General features: G+C 35.0%; 1 protein-coding gene across 4 annotated transcripts in view; it reads left to right on the top strand.

Moving 5' to 3' along the window:
• The window catches only part of LOC145288028 (uncharacterized), a 593,135-nt gene extending 571,957 nt beyond the window's left edge, over positions 1-21,178 (top strand). For 2 of the 4 annotated variants that reach the window (XM_080136037.1, XM_080136038.1), the window contains one exon: positions 20,850-21,178. In XM_080136037.1, the coding sequence (XP_079992163.1) occupies positions 20,850-20,980 (131 nt within the window). In that variant the 3' untranslated portion in view covers positions 20,981-21,178. Of the gene's footprint in view, positions 1-4,013; positions 4,047-8,063; positions 8,225-20,849 lie in introns of all 4 variants that reach the window. The other 2 variants (XM_080136036.1, XM_080136039.1) reach the window with 2 other exon arrangements.
• Positions 21,179-21,529: the final 351 nt, after the last annotated feature.

The following is a 21,529-nucleotide window of genomic DNA, read 5'->3' on the forward strand; positions in this document are numbered from 1 at the left end:
ATAAGTATCGAAAATCGATAATTGAAAAAATCCGACTAAAGAAGGAACAGTCCGATTTTGACCAAAGTTAACAGCCTTATACAACCTAACATCACAAGTGTATTTGAGAAGTTTTATCACCATATAAGCAGAAGGGCCTGATTTATGAAATCAACTTTTATAAAACAGGGGCACGTCCGAAATGAATGTTTCTGTTAAGAGCACAATTGAAACATGATACTTGACTTTTACATGTTAAACTTCAATTCAAGCTGCTATATAAAATAATTTTATAAAACCAACGGTAGGTTCTCTGCAGTGCAATATAGATTATAATGCATTGTGGATTAAACCACTGTGAGGAGGCATATGAAGCTACCTCCCATTGCAGCTCGATGGGTTCTCGACTAGAGTAGGCAATCAATCGATTTGATTGAAAAATGGGCGATTTCACCAATTTCGATGACAATAAAAGTATTGAAACATTCGTTGATCATCCTTCAATCGAGAGCAACGTCAGGTCTCGCTGCCAGTAAGTCCATAAGAAGAGAATACTATTATAACTGTAAGTACGCAGGCTGGAGTCATGAGCTCATGGGATTGACAGAGTTCTTACTACCACTACTACTAATACTACTACTACTGCTGTTGCTGCTGCTGCTACTACTAATACTGCTGCTATTACTAGTATTATAATTATTATTAGGAGGAGGATGTATAGAAATTAATTCCATTTTCAGAGACATTGTTGTCTAAGCAAGTTAAGTTTGCCGATGCTAATAGCCAGAGCCTAAAAGCGGGATTCGTTTGCGCGCTAATAAGGAATTTCGTGGTTATTCTGGGTAACGTGGATTCATTATGCAATTTTACCTTCTCGCCGACTAATTGTTGGACAGCGAGGTTACAATTTTTAAATAAGATTTGATAACAAGCTCATAGGAAGATTGTTTCTAATTTGTTAAAGTATAATATAAGAAACCAATCGCAACTGTACGAAGCATTTATGCAAGTAGTGAATGATTTAGAAATCGATTCTCTACGTTATTGTTTTTGTTGTTGTTGGGACTATTTCTAATACAACATTTTCCCGTTTTATCGATTTTCACTTGAATATCGAAACAAATTAATCAAAATAAGATAAACCTTTTCTGTACTTATTCAAATTGGCACTTACGGCGGCAATTAAAAGTAAAGAAAATATAGAAAAGTATGTACAGGGGAGAACGATAAAATTGTCGCCTTTTTAAGACAGAATAATTCCCATTTCCGTTTGATGAAAACCGGTTTTCTTTTTCTTTTTTTTCAGGCCATCTACTAGTTATTCAGTTATGTACAAGTCCCAAGAGCGATAGGAGCCTTCTATCATGTCTGAAAATGACACAATGTTCAACGAGCGGTATCGGAGATGCGCCGCTGTACAACATGCTTTCTACCGATCCAACAGGACCATTCAAAATGCAATTCGGCCAGTTCAACGCTTGAAGACGCATCGGGCGACTCTTTAGAGGTGGTTGAGCGGAAGCCCAAGACCGAGGACATCGCTAGGAAGACCCGGACCAAGGAATTCATCGAAAAGGTCCAGGCAATCATCCCCCAGTGGCCTATTCGGCGGATTACCAAAGATTTAGGCGTCTCACATACAACTGTGAATCCATGTGTGAAGGAGGACTTGACGTGTAGGTCCTACAGACGTCAGACAAGCCAGATCTTGACTGAGAAGACAAAGAACCTCTGGTTAATTAAGTTCGTCATGTTGCTCAAAAAACTGAAGCATCCCAAGGAGCCAAACATTCTCGGGTTCTTTTCAGACAGAAAAGAACTTCTGCCAGAACCAGGTGCACAACAGCCAGAATCATCGCTGAATTGCCACGAATGACAAGGATGTGCCCGGGTGATGAAAACAAAATTTCCGGCCACGGTTATGGTCTGTGATGTGGTTTTTAGTGAGAGTCACATTATGCCACATCATATCTTTTAAGTCAGCTTGAAAATCAACACCAAAGTTTACCTGGATGTGCTGAAGAGTATGGTGATTCCCTGGTGCAATCAGGGGACCGCTGGCAAACTCTGGAGTGGCAGCAGGACTCGGCTTTGGCTCACAAGTCCAAAGAGACCCAGGCCCCCTCCTCCTCTAACTTGAACCCACTGGACAACTTTGATTGATTACACGTCGAGACCAACATGACCTCCCACAACACCAAAGCCAGCCTGATCGCCACCATCCACCAAGTATTCGCCGAGCTCCTGCCGGCGCTTGTGGAAAAAGCACGCTTCAGACAAGTATCGAGCCAATGAGGCTGAAGTCGGATACATTGAATAGATATCAGCTCATAATCAAGTTACCTGAATTGATTTTTTTTTCCAAAAGTTTTAAAATCAAGTTGTAGTGTCGTTTTCTTTAGGGCGACAATTTTATCATTCCACTCTGTATGATGCAACGGAGATGAAATGCGCAAAAATAACGTAATTTGATGAAGTCTTTTTTTATTCACAAAAAATCAAATTTTCATCGTTCAAAAATAGAACAAATAGAAAAAATAGCTTTCATATTTGAATAAAAACGACACTTGAAATGGGCAGACAACTCATACGAGCATTTTTTTTTAAAATAGAACGTAAACCTACGAATCAAAATAAAATCATTTATTATTTGCATAACGTGTTTTTTTTTTTAATTAATAGACATTTTTTTTTCCAGAAAATAAAATATATAAATTTAAACAACATTTATATGCAGTTTATATGTTAAAAACTAAATTTGAGCTTACCATCTCCAGAAACTAATGGCTGCGACAGGTTATCGCAAAAAGCGAACATTTTTATTTTCTTAAAAAAAAAAAAAAAAAAAACCTACTTAATCGATTTTTGTGAGTTTTGGAATATGCCATCTTCATTCTGTGACTAGTAGGTACACGATATAAGACTTTTTTTTCATTTATGTTTATCGCTTAAAGTGCCAATCCGAATAAGCACTGCGTTTTCTTGTACTGTGACAGTTTTTAGATTTGTAAAGTCTAATTTTGTCTGTCGCACGAAGTAAAAACAAGTTGACCGTATTCAAATTTATATTCATAATATTCCAGCTGCTACACACACACACACACACACACACACACACACACACACACACACACACACACACATATATATATAACTTTTAAGTTACTGCGCTATTTTAAGTTAAGTTATATATTATTTATATATATTATATACTTATTATTTATATATATATATATATATATATTATATACTATTTTAAGTTAAGTTATATATTAACTTTTAAGTTACTGCGCTATTTTATCCCAATTCAATTATTTCTAATTTAAAAAAAAAAAAAAAAAAAATTCTTTCGTAATCTCGTGTCATTTTATTTATTTAATCTATCACCGCTATATTTCCAAACACAATTTTTAATCTCTACGATATTTTATCTTTTAGACGTAATCCACTACACTAGTTTACTCTAATTAGTTCTTCTCTCATAAAATGTATATACATGTATATATGACATCTAATTTACATAAGGAAAACACGCTGCTCTCCCCCATCATTATATATAGCCCCAATCCTCCGACTCTCTCGTCAATGACCATCCCTCTTGAAGAAGCCCGCATAAATCGGGCGAAACGTTGAGTATCCAGGTCCTTCCACCTCCATTTTATTTCATATCGTCGGATTTAATCCAGCTCAACAATCATATATATATTTATATATATATATATATATATATATATATATATATATATATATATACACACACACACACATATATATGCGTGCGAGTGTGTGTGTGTGCCCACGCGCATGCGCAAAACAACTGTTAAAAACTGAAGAGATATGCACAAAGACAATATTTTATAATATAAATAATTGATGCTAAAAAGTTACAAACTTTCAATGGAGATGCATCGTATATAAAGCCACCTGTTGATTTGATTACGCTCTCCCCACAATTAATAATGTTTTTAAAAAGAAACATTCTTTTTTTTTTTTGCACATTGCTCCTTGAATTCTTTGTCTTTATACTTTTATAGATTCAGGCGCGTTCCGATGCGTTGGCTGACTGTGTAAGTTGTTGTCGTCGCCAGACAATGTCGCAAAGCGTGAGCAAAACAGAAACCTGTGTGCTCTTTCATGCCTTTATTCTCCCCTTTCTCTTTCTTCTTCTTCTTCCTTTATGACTTTGTAGAGCAGCCGTTTTGCATGAAGATGTGATCGTCTGCATGGGAGACAAACGTGCTCGTTCGTGCATTGCATTTATGGATTGCAAAATTTTCTTGTTTCACTACAAGTACAGCAAGTTCGATCCAAAGCTCGGAAACAAACTAAACATTATCTCGCATCCATGTAACCAACCGAAAAAAATGGATTATACAACAAATATGTTTTATCAAATGCATGAAAATTTATTTTTTTATTTACCGAACTGCATAGTTTTAAAGTTCGTAAACTGTTTTATATATTTTTTTACTTTAATATAAACTTTGATTATATCTGTCTTTTAGATATAATTTAAACGGTTACATTAACAGTGAATACAAAATCCCAGAATAAGCATTTATAAATGGGTGTGAAGGTCACAAATTATTCTATAAACTAAAGAAAAGTGAGAATGATATTTGTTCATTCCTGTGCACCCTCGTTCCTTCCACTTGTTCACCGCCACCGACTATAAAGGGATATTTTTCTACATCAGTTTATGTCGTCACTCTTTCAAGCACAACAGAAATACAACGCAGTTACTGGTAAGAAACAGTATCAGCGCTGGCACTGAAATGAAAAATCGTCTTGATATAAGAAATGACGATATTGGCAAAAAAAGTTTTAATTTGTTGACGGCGGTGATACGGAGAGGATTCGCGCAGTAGATTTCGGTCAGACTGTCTTGAGTATTCCTTAAGCTTAGCTTAAATACCAATTAGGTAGCTTCCAGCCCTCGGCACCAATATTTTAACATTTATTTTTAAAGGTATAACGTGTATATTTCCTGCGTTTTCAATTGTCTGAAATAAAACTTCTGTATTGAAATTCTTATCCAATAAACAGTTGGTATTTTTTCACAAAAATATACATTTGCTACTGATGCTGATGGATTAAGCATTTTTTATTCATATCGTATGAAGCAAATGGTTATTGTTGGCATTCGTTTCCACGATATTTTTCTGGTTAGAATTCTTTTTAGAAAGTAAGGACCACGTGAAGGTTGCCAACATCTTTAAGTGAAGGAATTTCTGTACAACGAACTGGATTCGAACTTGGCACATCCAGGTTGTCAGTTCATGTCGTTAGCCACTGTCACCTCGCCGATGATGATAATAAAAAAGTGACACCTTAATAATGCCGATAGTAACATAGTAACATGTGACGTTTCTGATTTTTTGAGATGAGGATTGGTTATTTGTATTATTTGAATTCATCGGACTACTGTCCTCACCTTAAGTGTGATTTTCGCAACGTTTCGGTTGATGTAACCTCCGACCTTCTTCAGGTGTATCTTGTCGAACTCGGGAATGTTTCTTTCGAACTCGGGAATTTAGACAGAATTTCGAGCAGAACCCTTTATTTACTTCATGGGAGAAGCATGCTCTTGTTCCGTCAGCCATGACTAGATAGAGGTCCTAAGTAATTTGCAATTGTATTTTTCGGTCGTCCACACTGAGGATTGAACCTTCAACCTTCAGGAGAATATCACTTTTTGCAATTGATTTTTCCAAGTACTCTAACCACTGCACCACGGGTCCTTGGGAACCCCCCGCGAAGTAAATAAAGGTTTCCGCTCGAAATTCTGTCGAAATTCTCGAGTTGGCAGAAACAATCCCGAGTTCGACAAGATACACCTGAAGAAGGTCGGACCGAAACGTTGTGAAAATCACACACAAGATGAGAACAGAAATCCGATGAATGCAAATAATAATAACATCTTAGTGATGATGACCATGACATAATAACATCTTAGTGATGATGACCATGACATAATAACATCTTAGTGATGATGACCATGACATAATAACATCTTAGTGATGATGACCATGACATAATAACATCTTAGTGATTATGACCATGGCATAATAACATCTTAGTGATGATGACCATGACATAATAACATCTTAGTGATTATGACCATGACATAATAACATCTTAGTGATTATGACCATGACATAATAACATCTTAGTGATTATGACCATGACATAATAACATCTTAGTGATGATGACCATGACATAATAACATCTTAGTGATGATGACCATGACATAATAACATCTTAGTGATGATGACCATGACATAATAACATCTTAGTGATGATGACCATGACATAATAACATCTTAGTGATGATGACCATGACATAATAACATCTTAGTGATGATGACCATGACATAATAACATCTTAGTGATGATGACCATGACATAATAACATCTTAGTGATTATGACCATGACATAATAACATCTTAGTGATGATGACCATGACATAATAACATCTTAGTGATGATGACCATGACATAATAACATCTTAGTGATTATGACCATGACATAATAACATCTTAGTGATGATGACCATGACATAATAACATCTTAGTGATGATGACCATGACATAATAACATCTTAGTGATGATGACCATGACATAATAACATCTTAGTGACGATGACCATGACATAATAACATCTTAGTGATGATGACCATGACATAATAACATCTTAGTGATTATGACCATGACATAATAACATCTTAGTGATGATGACCATGACATAATAACATCTTAGTGATGATGACCATGACATAATAACATCTTAGTGATGATGACCATGACATAATAACATCTTAGTGATGATGACCATGACATAATAACATCTTAGTGATGATGACCATGACATAATAACATCTTAGTGATGATGACCATGACATAATAACATCTTAGTGATGATGACCATGACATAATAACATCTTAGTGATTATGACCATGACATAATAACATCTTAGTGATGATGACCATGACATAATAACATCTTAGTGATGATGACCATGACATAATAACATCTTAGTGATTATGACCATGACATAATAACATCTTAGTGATGATGACCATGACATAATAACATCTTAGTGATTATGACCATGATATAATAACATCTTAGTGATTATGACCATGACATAATAACATCTTAGTGATTATGACCATGACATAATAACATCTTAGTGATTATGACCATGACATAATAACATCTTAGTGATGATGACCATGACATAATAACATCTTAGTGATGATGACCATGACATAATAACATCTTAGTGATGATGACCATGACATAATAACATCTTAGTGATGATGACCATGACATAATAACATCTTAGTGATGATGACCATGACATAATAACATCTTAGTGATTATGACCATGACATAATAACATCTTAGTGATTATGACCATGACATAATAACATCTTAGTGATGATGACCATGACATAATAACATCTTAGTGATGATGACCATGACATAATAACATCTTAGTGATGATGACCATGACATAATAACATCTTAGTGATGATGACCATGACATAATAACATCTTAGTGATGATGACCATGACATAATAACATCTTAGTGATGATGACCATGACATAATAACATCTTAGTGATGATGACCATGACATAATAACATCTTAGTGATGATTACCATGACATAATAACATCTTAGTGATGATGACCATGACATAATAACATCTTAGTGATTATGACCATGACATAATAACATCTTAGTGATGATGACCATGACATAATAACATCTTAGTGATGATGACCATGACATAATAACATCTTAGTGATGATGACCATGACATAATAACATCTTAGTGATGATGACCATGACATAATAACATCTTAGTTATTATGACCATGACATAATAACATCTTAGTGCCAAAGGCAATTTGTTTCCGAAACTGTGGAAATGAATAGTTATTAAGGGTGATACAAATGTAGTTTCTGTTCTTTTTACACAGTCGAATTCGAAAGGGTAGTTCATGTTTATCTCTATATTCACTGCTATCCTTGTCGTTATCTCTGCTATTCAGTTGTACCTTTTGTTTCAGGTGATAAAACGAAAGAAACAAGTATTGAGATTCTGATAATTCTGAAGCATTATTTTAAGCTGGGCTTCAACGCCACTGAAGCTGCTCACAAAATTCGGCAAATTGAAGGCAACGAAACAATATCTGACCACACTGCCCAAAGATGGTTTAAACGTTTTAAGGTTGGTTACCATTCCCTTGAAACAAAACCCCAGAATTGGACGACTACAATCAGTTGCCGATTCTGGTACTTTTAAGCGCGAGGCTGAGGTGAATTTGACCACCAGCGCTGCAAATCCTATATGCAAGTGCATAGTGAAAATACAGCATGTGTAGAAAGCGATAAAAAAAAAAGGAAACGAAAATAATTTTGATACGCACTAATTTTTAGTTTTCATATTATTCCTGGCGCGTTTTTAGGTTCAGTTTAATAATTAAATAAATACTTATAAAAATGCGGCTAGTTAGAAAGTCGAGCAAAAAATGCAATAAAACATATCAAATTAAGTATTATTTATCTTCATTGAGATGCATTAATCTTATTTTGAGCAAAAACCGGAAGTTGAAATTCTTTCAAAGTTCATATAAGATGTGGGACTTCTAAGCCAATGAAATCTCATATTGACAAAATTTCAATTTCCGATTTTTTTCGAAAATTTATACATGGATCTGATAGTTTTTTTTTTTTCGCATAATAGTAACCACCATGTAAAATTTCAACCTGATCGGATAAATAGTTTTAAAGTTATCAACGTTTCCATGGCAAAACATTGGGAGTATGTCATATAATATGGAGATGTAAGGCCCGTATATGAATTTGGTTCATCCTTACGTTTTCAGCAGAAGCTATACAGTTTCACAACTGACTTATGTGATCATTTATTTCTATAGGAAATCAATTGGTAACATTTACTAAGACAGTAAAGATGGGGACTAAGAGATAGCAAGTGCTCCGATTGGTAGAATATGAGTAGAAAGTCTAACGACGGTGTATATTTAAGTTTTAGTAGATAAACTTCTCAGTTGCTCTTTAGTAATGGTCGCCTACCGAATGCTGTTAGTAGTTTCTGAGATGCTTGGGAAAGTAAATCATAATGAAAAGTTCTTATGAGTCAACGGGGCAAATTATCGTCTAGATCCTAGAGATTTTCATAGTTAAATTGATATTGTAAATATTACGCGTAATCGTAATCAGTCATTTATTCTAAGCCTACGAGGAGCGTGCAATAAGTAATGCCCCTGACCCACATCCCATAGCAACGAAACTTGGCACAGTTATTAGTCTGTCTCTACATCGGAGCCACCCAGAGTTATGCATTTCTCCCATCGTTTGATGCAGCTCTGGAGACCGTTTTTGTAGAACACACCAGGTTGGGCCTCTAACCACGACGTGACTTCAGAAATCAAGGCTGCGTCATCTGGGAAAGCTTTCCTTTCAAAAACAACTTCATGGCTGGGAAGAGGTGAAAGTCAGAGGGTACAAGGTCAGGAGAGTAGGGAGGATGGGGAAGGATTTCATAACCACACGCCCGTGCTTGTGATCTGGCGACATGCAAGTTGTGAACCGGAGCGTTGTCCTGCAGGACGAGGGTATTTTGCTGATCTTGCCCCGCCTCTTGATTTTGATAGCTTCCTTTAATTTCCTCAAAAGTGAAGCATAATAGGCTTCTGTAATTGTGGTACCCTTTGCCAGGAAATCTGTCATCACTATTCCATCCTGGTCCCAGAAGACTGTGAATATTACCTTGCCAGTGGAGGGCTGCACCTTTGCCTTCTTTGGAGGTAGTGAGTCCAAGTGCTTCCACTGCATTGACTGGGCTTTGGTCTCTGGATCATAGTGATGGACCCAGGCTTCATCCTGTGTAATCAGTCTTTTGAAAAACTTTGACTCATCTTCTTGGCACATCTCCAAATTCATCCTTAAGCACTCGACGCGTTGTCGCTTCTAGAATGATGTGAGAAACCTGGATATCCATCTGGCATACGCCTTATGCATATGCAAATGGTCATGAATGATAGTTTCCACAGACCTTGTACTAATCTTGACATCTTGGCCTATTTGGCGAATAGTAATGCACCGATCTCCCAAATCGCAGCCTCAACTTGACGGACAGATGCCTCGTCAATGGCAGAAGGGGGCGAGCAGGTCTGGGAGCTGTTTCCACACACTTCCGGCCATGTTTGAATTAACGATGCCAGCGTTTTATAAGGTCATATGATGGGGCATTATCGCCATAAGTTTCTTTCATTTCATCAAAAGTCCTTTCAAATACAAAAACCGGATCACTGCTCGACATTCAACAGGCTCCATTTCACACCTGAATCAGTTCAAACACCTGTAAAACAGAAACCACAATTAGTTCAGAGCTGTAATTTGCCACATAACCCGTAAAGATATAAATCATTACACATGCAATATTTCAGTTAGATCAGACAACTGGAAGTGGGTCAGGGGCATTACTTATTGCACGCCCCTCGTATTTCCAGATACGAACAGGTCCCGATATGCAACACTTTTTGTCAAAGTAAACCACACTCTATACTCCTATAATGGATGACATTTTAGGTCTATTTTACTTAAAAAGCAAAGAGTTCGTTCATTAAAAAATACATGTTTTGGAAATCTGGACTGATGCGTCAATCACTAGCCTCTCCCTTTTGAATATTTACTCCTTCCTTTACCGTGATAATTGTTGCTGGTCCAAATTTGTTTTTATCTGGTTGCGAAGTGAAAGGTGACTTTGTGACTGCGTTCGAATAATTATCAATTCTTAAACTGATTATTCCGTATAAGTATGAAACATAAGTTTATGTAAGTTAAACTAATATATATATATATATATATATATATATATATATATATATATATATATATATTCAACGACATGTATATATAAGGACAAGGATCACTAATTGATTTGTATGTTTCGGAATGCTTGTATCTTATCTGCCTATGTTTCCACCAATTATCATAGTTTCTTTATACTTTTATTCACACACACATACATACACACACTCACACACATTTATACATTCATATATATATATATATATATATATATATATATATATATATATATATATATATATCACTCTATTATGATCTGCCTATCTGTCTCTCCTTCTGTACGACTATTGATTTCGCCTGAACATCCCTTTATAGATGCCTGCGTATTTAGCGCTCAGCAATTAGATTCTTCCGTCATAGAAAAAGAATATCCATCTATGCGCATGCGTAGTTTGTTCATATAGATTTTGTTTTTATTATTCAATTTGAAAATCATGTTTCCGATAGAAGAAAAAAAACACTTTTACAACGAAAACATATCAATAAAAATCGTTTAGATTATTATTTCTGTGGAAGGGGTAAGCAAATATATATAGTTGGAGTGAACTCCTAGAATTGTTTAAAGTTGAGAACTCGAAAGAACAAATAACAAATAATAATGCAAACGCAGTAGAATTAAATTCTCTACCGACTCGTTTACTTTCCATGTGTGGAAATTGTTTGAAGAATTTGTTATATTTCAGAATTTTATATCAGTAAAACCGTCTTATCGATATAGGAGAAAACAAAATGGCGACCGATTTTAGAGTTGAACTTTCGTCAATAAGACGCTGAAAAGATACTAAAAAGGATTACGGAAGTTTAAGTGACAACCCTCCAAACAATACAAAAACACGTAATCGTTTAAGTTTAGCAAAGTTAAGTGATAATGTCGACAGTCGTTGTTGTTTTTCGTATGTTGATAAGGCAGGTTTCATTGAAATACAATTCTGAAATAAAAACCTCATAGTTTCCCAATGCAAAAAGAAGTATTAGTCGGCAGAGAATTGAAATCTACGACGTTTGATATGAATTATTTGTCGATTTTATTTTTTGTTTACGAGTTCTACGCTGTTAATTGTTCTGTACTTCATTTTATATTTTTTGTGACATTTACAGATTACTTACATTAATTTATCTCAGACTTTTCCCTCAAATTTGATATATGCAATTCTATGTATCATCACATTTTTCGTACTTTTTCCGTGAAATTAAAAAAAATATACTGGTTCGGTTTATTGGTTACGGTTAAGTTGTAGCTGTATCTGAAGAAAATTAATTTGATTTTTATCAGTAAAATAATTTTTTTAAAATCGTATTCTAAAATTCCAAACAACAGACCATGTTAGGTCAGCAGTTACTTATCAATTCCGATGTAAAAATATATCATGGTTTTGCCCCTAAAAAAACCTTTTACCTACGGATGTACAGAAGTATCGAAATACATTCTTTTTTAATATACAAGGAATCGTAACTCTAATAGATTATTATTATGATGCAATTCTCTATCTGTATAAAAGCCAAGTACGCCTAAGGATGGAGTACTGCTGCCACATCTGGGCAGGAGCTGCTAAAAGCAGCCTATCCTGCCTTGACAGAGTACAAAATAGACTTCGTGACTTAGTGGAGGATGCCTTTTTCTCTTCCCTGCAGCCTCTCTCCCACATAAGAGACGTTGCGAGCCTGTCTTTGTTTATATCGTTATTTCCATGGCAAGTGCTCGTCTGAGCTCCAATCTCTTGTCCCCCCTCGCCAATCTTTTACGAAAAACACTCGTATAGCTGAAACTACTGTCATTAATTTTCCCCACTCTTCATCTGTGCCTAAATACAAACGTAGATTCCATGAGCAGAGCTTCTTTCTTAGAAGTGCACGCCTGTGGAACTCTCTTCCGTTTGCTTGTTTCCCACCTGACTACAACTTGGATGTTTTCAAGTCCAACATAAACAAATTCCTGACAAACCGCTCTCTTAAGTAAGACACCCTATCAAATATCCAATACTATCTACGATACTATCTTATGGATTACTGTACACGCAATAACCCTTATCCCCGAGTGGCTTCCGGGCCTTGATAAGTGGTGACCTCCATGTAAAAAAAATATATATCTAATTAATTTTAATAAATTGAAAACATTTAAATCCGCTGCATGTTTTGCTGTTTCAAACGCACTAACGAATGAAATGGTCTTATAAAAAATTCTAAAAGGTTTGAATAAATAAAGCAATCAATAGATGACGCCATTAACAATCACTGTAAAATTGTATTCACTAAATGTCGAATATATTCTGACATTCTGACGTTAGGTCAGCAGTTGCTTATCAATTCCGATGTAAAAATATATCATGGTTTTGCCGCTAAAACCCTTTTACCTACGGATGTACAGAAGTATCGAAATACATTCTTTTTTTAATATACAAGGAATTGTAACTATAATATATTATTATTTGAATATACGGCACAATTACGTTGACACACCGGTTCTCGCCAGATCACCGAAGTTAAGCAACGATAAGCTTGACCAGTACCAGATGGGGGGCTATTTGGGAAGACTATGCGCTGTATGTACCGCGCCGAGACGTAGAAATTTCTAGGTTGGTATCTGGGGTGCGTTTAATTCACTTGGAGAAATGCCCCTCCCCCAGTCTTCATTAAGACATTCATCTAGGAGAAGGAAAAAAACTCTAATGTAAAACCTGAGTTCTACTGCATTCTCTGTCTTGTGGCAGCCATTGCACCGACAACGATTAGCAGTTATACCAAAACGTGTGTTTGGTTCTGCATAAATGTTTCACTACTATAAACAAATCATCTGTGTAGATTTCCGAATAACTTAGTTATTATGACGGAGCTCATACGTCGAAATCGCGAGAGGGTTTATTTTATATATATATATATATATATATATATATATATATATATATATATATATATATATATATATATATATATATATATAGTGAGAGAGAGTGAGAGAGAGAGAGAAAGAACATTTTATGCTTATTTTTCATATACTTTAATTAAGAACGCCGTTAGTAAGAAAATAATATTATAAAAACGGTTTGAATCCTTTTACAGTATTTGTCACCTTTCGGTGTTTTTCTTATTAATTTATCTTCTAAACCGTAAAAGCCGTTCTTTTTAATTCTACTTACAAACTTTAGTTTTCTTTATTTTTAAACAAAATACCACCCACACTATTTAGTTTCGCGCAGACTGCTTATGAATGACGAGTAATGGGGTGGAATATTGACTTAAAAGTCGCATATCTTTTTTTATATAACTGATGCATATTATATAAATCAATATTTATTAAAGAACTACTAAACACTGTAAAACATCAGGCAATTTCATGCTTTTTAAAATTGGTTTGCCTTAAAAGCGGTCTGTTTCTCATATATATGTAGTCATCCCCATACAGTACTGTTTCGCTGTATCACAGCTCACCAGTGCGGCTAGACCAGCAACTACCTCAAGCCAGGATTGAAACTCAACCGCCCAGGTGACAGTTAGCACTTCTCACTGAAACTAATTCGTATGTAGTGATGGCAACTTTTCAAGATTCAGGTTTTTGTTCTTATTTTACTAGTTTATTCACACGCTTATCCATTATTCCGTAACCTAATTATCTATTTCAGACAACTTTCTCTGCACTTTGCACAACTACAATCTTGACTTATATGGGATCCCCCAATCACTCATCTCCTAATACCCCTTTACTCGCAGAGTTTATCGATATTCGCGAGTTGATGCGTACAGCTTAAAATCCTTCATATCTGAAATCCATATTAAATCCATTTTCAACGTAGGCTTATGTTTTGGAGCAGCTATTTCAGTTCTGATAACAATAATTTTTAAAACGTAGCAATTTTGAAAGAAAGAAAAACATAAAATCGATAAAAGTTTAAATCAGTTTAGTCGTTCCATGGTTGTTCCAGATTTTACTACAAAAATGAATATCAAAAGATGTTTTTTAGAACAACAGCTGGGCACGTCAATTAAACGCATTGAAGTTGAATGCGTTAACCGAGTTGAAGATATCACACACACATATATATAAGTAGTATTGAAGTAGTTGTTAGCCGCATTGATGAACTGTGATACAGCGAAACAATCTGTATATATATATATATATATATATATATATATATATATATATAGTCACCGAAAGACAGACTGTTTCGCTGTATCAGAGTTCATCAATGCGGCTAGCAACTACTTCAAAACAGGATTGAAACTTGATCGCCTAGGCAACAGTTTGAGTTTCTAGGAGGGTGGTCAAACATTGTTCAAAACGCCTAACCTCCATTTGTTTACACAAAGAGCATTACACAAGAGGCAGTTTATTATTTCACTCCTTAAATTGCTCAACTCAAGATAGATATACAGTATAGTAGGTCGCGGGGCGTTCCCCTGTCGTAAAATACACTTAAATATGATATTTTAAAGCATACAGATTTCGTATATATTATTCTAGAGTCAGTTCTCTTATATTATTATTATTATTATTATTATTATTATTATTATTATCATTATCATAATCATCATTGGTGTATCCAATATATAGCTACGATTTCAAAGTAAAAAAATCAATTAAAAATAAAATACCTTGCTGCCATCAGTAAGAATCGAAACCAAAACATATAACACCCAGCCTTAGTATTTACCGTTTAAGCTATCGTCAGATAGATAAGAAAAAGTTAATATTTAATCGAATTTAACGTATGCATGTATATTTGCGTATGCATACAAAAGCATTTTAAATAAACTTACTTTTTTTTTTAATTTTAACCTCTTAGCAGCTATTTTTATCGTCTAAAGACCAAATCAGATTTGATTCATAGGTCCAAATCACCTATATATCAAGTTTCAAGTCTGTAGATCGGAAAATTGATGTTTGGTAGAAGTCGTACCTCATACAGACAAATAGTCAATGTTACTGATAATGAGATTACATGGTCGATTCTGTACTTTGTCAAAACAAGAAAAAGTACTCCATGCAACATTTCATCGTATCCATTTTTTCATACACATAGAGGATAGCATTTGGCAGTTATACTTTGAGCGATTTGTCCAGCAACTTGAATAACAGATTTCGTGGAAGTCATTCCATTTCCGACCTCGGGTTTACGTCAGTCCTAAAAACTTACCAAAGGAGGGGGCTTCCTTCGAGAAAAGAGCCATACATTTCGAATTCTAACGTTGGTAGGCGATTAAGAGAACTACAGTTTTAAAGGCGTTAAAATTAACACGTGCTCTAATTCGGAGTTGATGGAATCTTGATAATCAATGCTAGTTTAAGTGCTGTCATATATATTTTGTGTCATCTGCATAAAGCTTAATAAACGATAGCAGCTCAATGAATTGTCGCAGCTCAATGAGTGATTTTTTTAAAATCCAATTTTCACCCTAAACAAGGCACAGTGCCACTCTGAAATAGGGGACTACTATCGGGGACATAAATTGCAGGAATATTATGAAGGGAGTTGCGCAGCAAAATGTCTGTTCACATTACACTTGAACTTCTGCATGTCAGTACAGTTGTGAAAGCAGGATTTCGGAAGAGAGTTCCAAAATCTAACAGTTCTGGGGAAGAAACTATTGGAGTAGAAGGCTTTTTTACATCTAGGGATCTCTACTGTGTAGGGGTGGGATTTAGCTGCTTGTCGAGTTTGTCGGGGGTGTTTATGTCGAGAGGGTGTAAGTGCTTGTAGTTCGTCAGAGCATTCGCCATTAAAATACTTGTAGATCAGGCAGAGAGATCCAACATCTCGTCGAGGGGACAGAGGCTGAAGCTTAGATGACAGTTCAGGACCAATCAGGTTGGTGACTCTCTTTTGAACCCTGTCCAGCAGTGAGAGACAAGCAGCAGCTCCACCAGCCTAAATGTGACAACAATATTTCATACATGGGCGAAGGGTGGCCTTATAGAGGTACAGGATACTTTCAGGCGTAAGTAGCTTTTTAGCACGACAGAGAGCACCTACCTTCTTCACAGCAGCCTTGGTAATGCTCTCAATGTATCTGTTCCAACTCATGTTCCCTGTGAATGTTAGGTTGCTTTGGGGATGATTTGTAAATACATGGAAGAGAGTTGAATCCAGAATAGATCCTTGATGCACGTCAGCATTGATTGAGGAATCCTGAGATTATATCTGCTCCATTAATGATAGTTCGGATAGGGGTATTACATCTGTTCAGGATGATGATATTCCTCAAACTAATTGGAGACACCTCTGATTGGCTACTCTAGATTTAACGGATTAAGTAGATAATTTTTTGTTGTGATTTCAATACAATTTTGCTGAACTTCGTTTTGACCTTATTTGAGACAACTTACTTGAGATCTCAGGCGAGACAGGACATTAGATGTGCTCTGTTTATGGAAAATTGTCCTGAGAGTTGCAATAATCCATCTTGAAGTATGTAATTTTATTTGCGAAAGCAAAAAGTTATTTCACCTTATTTTGAAGCATTTAAGCGCCTTGGTGAAGCACCAGAGAGGATTATTTTATATAATCACACTTATTTTATATAATCAGGCCCCGTTACAGTTTTCCTACGTATTTTATATTTTTAAAGGCGAATGTTATTTAAATATATTGCTAAATATTTATTTGCAAGAGGATTGTATTTAAATAAGGTCGTTTCTTATATATTTTTCCATCTGTTTTGTTACTAAGGCAAGAAAAGGAAACTTTCGATTAAAGACAGGACTGATTTGATAAAATTATCCATCAAAGTATTTTGGGGTTCACATGGTATTTAATAACACAAAGCAAATAATCAATAATGCTAACTTTCGTTTGGTGAATTTTGAGCAAAATTTAATTTTAGATATTTGAAATAAAACTGTCATTATTGCCAATGTTATGACATTTTCCATCATTATAAGACATACTCGTCAATTGGGAGACAAGTCGTGTGCATTTGGATAACAGCATTCGATTCCATGTAAACTGTTACTTTTACTGATATCTACGGAGAGCGTCTAACAGCTTATGTATAAATTACACTAGTATACATTTCTATCGTGGAAAAAAATGTTTGTTTGGCGTCTTCATTATCCATTTGTTTTATTAATGAGCTCTATTTATTTTATTCCTCGCTTTTTTTATTCCCCGCTTTTTTATCCGTTTATTCGTTTCTCGTCATCAGAAAAGAAAAAGCAATCATAAAGATCTAAAATAGGGAAGTAACTGCGATGAGGGTATAATATTACTTCAGATCAAAGCGAAAATTTAGGCAAATAAACAATCGCCAAGTTTAAATAATACCAATACCTCCCCGTTGCGACAGCTTGAACACACGGTATTGAACCACCTCTACTCCCTTCCTTCATCACACCTCCTTCCAAAACTCCTACTGTTCACATTCACAAAGAATACAGCACACCTTCTTCCAAAGCGTAAACCACACCCTGATATCTTATAATAAACGAATGTAATCTTGACTCTCGTTTCAATATCGTTCCTTTTTTAATCTGATGAAGCGGTCTCTTTGAATTGGGATTCCATTGAAACATGTATGCACATATGTAATTCATAACGTTCATATAAGAAACATACTGTATACAAGTTTTGTCCTCCATTGAGAACTCTTTAATAATCACGTAGGTTTCATTATAATTACATCAAGGAAACCAATCTTTGTAACCATTATATATATATGTGTGTGCATATGTTTGCGTACGTGTGTGTGTGTGTGCGTTTAATTCAGGTGGATCACAAGGTAATAGTTGAGTATATATTCATGCTACAAACGCCCTTAACTTAATTGTTAATAGATTGTTATATCTATCATTTGTTTCGACAAATCGAGATTTTGGTGTCTATATCCGTGAAAAAATATTAGACAGATAAATACACTTAGATTCGGCCAACGTGAAAACAGAAATAAAACGTAATTTTAAATTGAAAAGGATAACATGAAATGGTGTAAAGTTTGGGTTTGTGAAAACCTTTCTTTTTCGTCACGGGTAATTCTGTTCCTCTTCCAAGTACCATCATCAAACAGATTTTCAGTTTTTAGAAAGAATTCCTATGATCGAAATTCCAGAATGTATGCTTGTAAGGGGAATATGGATGGAAAATGTGAAGATATATAAAGCCAGAGAATTTACCGCATCAACCTGCATCCTTCCGACTACAAGTCCCTACCCTCAGAAGATGCTATATGAATTCTATTTTTGATATCCGAAACGTCTACCTGCCACCAAATTCATTTAAGTCATATCTGAAGGGAGCATCATTAGTCACATTTTGAAGAGCCTGTTTCCAGGGTATTGAATGCTGGTGGCGGAGTTACTTTCAGGCTTGGTTTATCTGCCAGTTGACAGCTAACAACGGTAGTTAATTATCCTTAGTAGAGGACAATGTTATAGCGCTTTTCTGAGTGGCACTTTCCTGGGGGATAGTACAGAAGACCAAAGTGAAGCTTCTCGATCAGCAGTTGCTTAATGTCTGGATATTCTCAAGTGTCATGTTGCACATGGACGTGTATCCTTTTTGGTTGTTTCAGTGTTGACCAATGGACCTGTCACTGCTACGCCAATGTTTCGGTTTTAGGTTCGATTATTCTAGCTCTGAATTTATCGCTGTCACTTTTTTTAAAATCATTCTATCTACTTCTCCCGTTTTCTTATTATGCAACTTTACGTTCTTTGGTAAGTTTAGCTACTTATATCAAGTGGCTTCATAACTTGTATGGAGTGATTTCTATAAAAATAGGTATTCACTATTTATTACAACAAACTAACGTCATGACAAATGGATCCTTTTGATATTCAAACACGTCATTTGGAAAACCTGGGATTCTTATGCCAACAACAACAACAACAATAACAACAACAAGCAGCCGATTTTAATTTAGAGAGGTTTGCATGCTGTTTTTTTTTTTTTTTTCGCTAAAGTCTTTTGTAAAAATGAACATGTTTTTCACACGAAAATTAAATAATTGGTTCATACATATTTACTTTTTACTGTCATCTTTGGTAATCATTTATTATTTTTAAAAAATGCTTACTATAAAAAATTACAATTTTAAAAAGTAAACTTTAGGAGACATGTTTTTCTGTTTAATTCATATTTTCTATTAAATATCCTCACTGAGTCTGAAAGGAAAATTTGTCATTTTTTTTTTTACAAAGACTTTTAGAAAAATAAAGCAGCAAGAACCATACGCCGTGCCTTAATTTATCGGGTCTTTATCTGTCAAGTCTAAATCTTACCCGATTAGAGAATAATTTGGCGTACATAAATCGTAAAACCGAGAAAAATTCATTGTTTTACGTGTCTACACAAATTTTGTTTGAAAAAATGCGTTTGTTGGCCCATTTGTTGGTAGTTTAGTCATCCATTAAATGAAGTACAACTTTATATTTTGTTTGTTGGTTGAATGTTAGACGCGTTGTAGATTATTGCCGATTATCGTCTGCAGAATACCCCTTTTTGCGTCCATTTATTGTTGTTATTTATGATTTTCTTTGTATATTATTGACAGTGATTTACAGTCGCATTCTACTATTCAACCTATACTCGATGGTGTATGTTGTTATATTTCCATGGTCCTGGATATGACCTTAAACTATATCCAGTGGTGAGGCCACAGCTTGCGGGCTTTGGGGAGTGTGGAGCCACCCTTTAATTACCATTGCTCCCAGGTCCACTCTGACCCGGAGTGGTAGTACCTGTTAGGGTCCCAACTATGGGTTAAATAGAAACCGACTCGAAGACAACAAATATATTCTATTAAATCTTTCTTCAAAATCTTTGGATTCGGCATTAAATAACACGAAAAGGGTTGATATGCCGTAAAACAAAAACAACCAACCTTATATTTCCATGACTAGTTACTCTAATACTTAAGAGTCTAGTCTTCAATATTATTTCATCCATATCTTGTAAGCATTTGAAAAGTAATACCCTTTCTTCGTTTATATGTCATTCTAATTTCTGTTTTATTTTTCCTTTCTTTCCCAGGATGCACCGTAAAGGGTCAGACTTACTACACCAAAGACTTCCGCTACACTGACCAGTGCATTTTGTACACTTGCACCTGCACAAATGGAAGCTACAATTGTCCGGCTGAGCTCGCCACCACGATTTGTTGAAAGGCTGTAGAAAGACATTTTTTTTTTATTTACGCATACCTACACCTATCCACCCGCTCATATGTACGGACATTATTCAACAAAGAAAGAAATTTAAAAAAAAAATCATCTCTTCACGATTCATCGCTGAATTTGATCCTTCGTTGTAAAGAAGTGTCATCAACTTCTTTACTATTTGGATCAAAGGACATTTTCAAAGGAATTCATATATTTGTATTCACTTTACAGCTTCCTCTGTGTGGATTTGAAACCAAAAGGAAAAAAAAAAAAGGATATCGATCGTTTTAATTTTCGTTTTTTATTTTACTTTATATATATATATATATATTTTTATTTTTTTTTAAATATTTTTTTGTTTCCGTCTCCCATTTTACTTTTTGTCATCCCCAAAGTTTGTTCCCCATTTTTTGTGAAAAATAATTTCGGATTTTTGTATAATCACCCAAACATTTTTTTTTTTTTTTTTTTTTGCTATTCATTTCAATTTTTTTTTTTGTTCTAAAAAAATGGATAAAAAAGAAAAAAGCCCAATTCTTTAATGCAATTAAA

The sequence above is a fragment of the Euprymna scolopes genome, chromosome 11 (assembly GCF_053919585.1).
Source record: "Euprymna scolopes isolate OS-2025 chromosome 11, ASM5391958v1, whole genome shotgun sequence".
NCBI lineage: Eukaryota > Metazoa > Mollusca > Cephalopoda > Sepiida > Sepiolidae > Euprymna > Euprymna scolopes.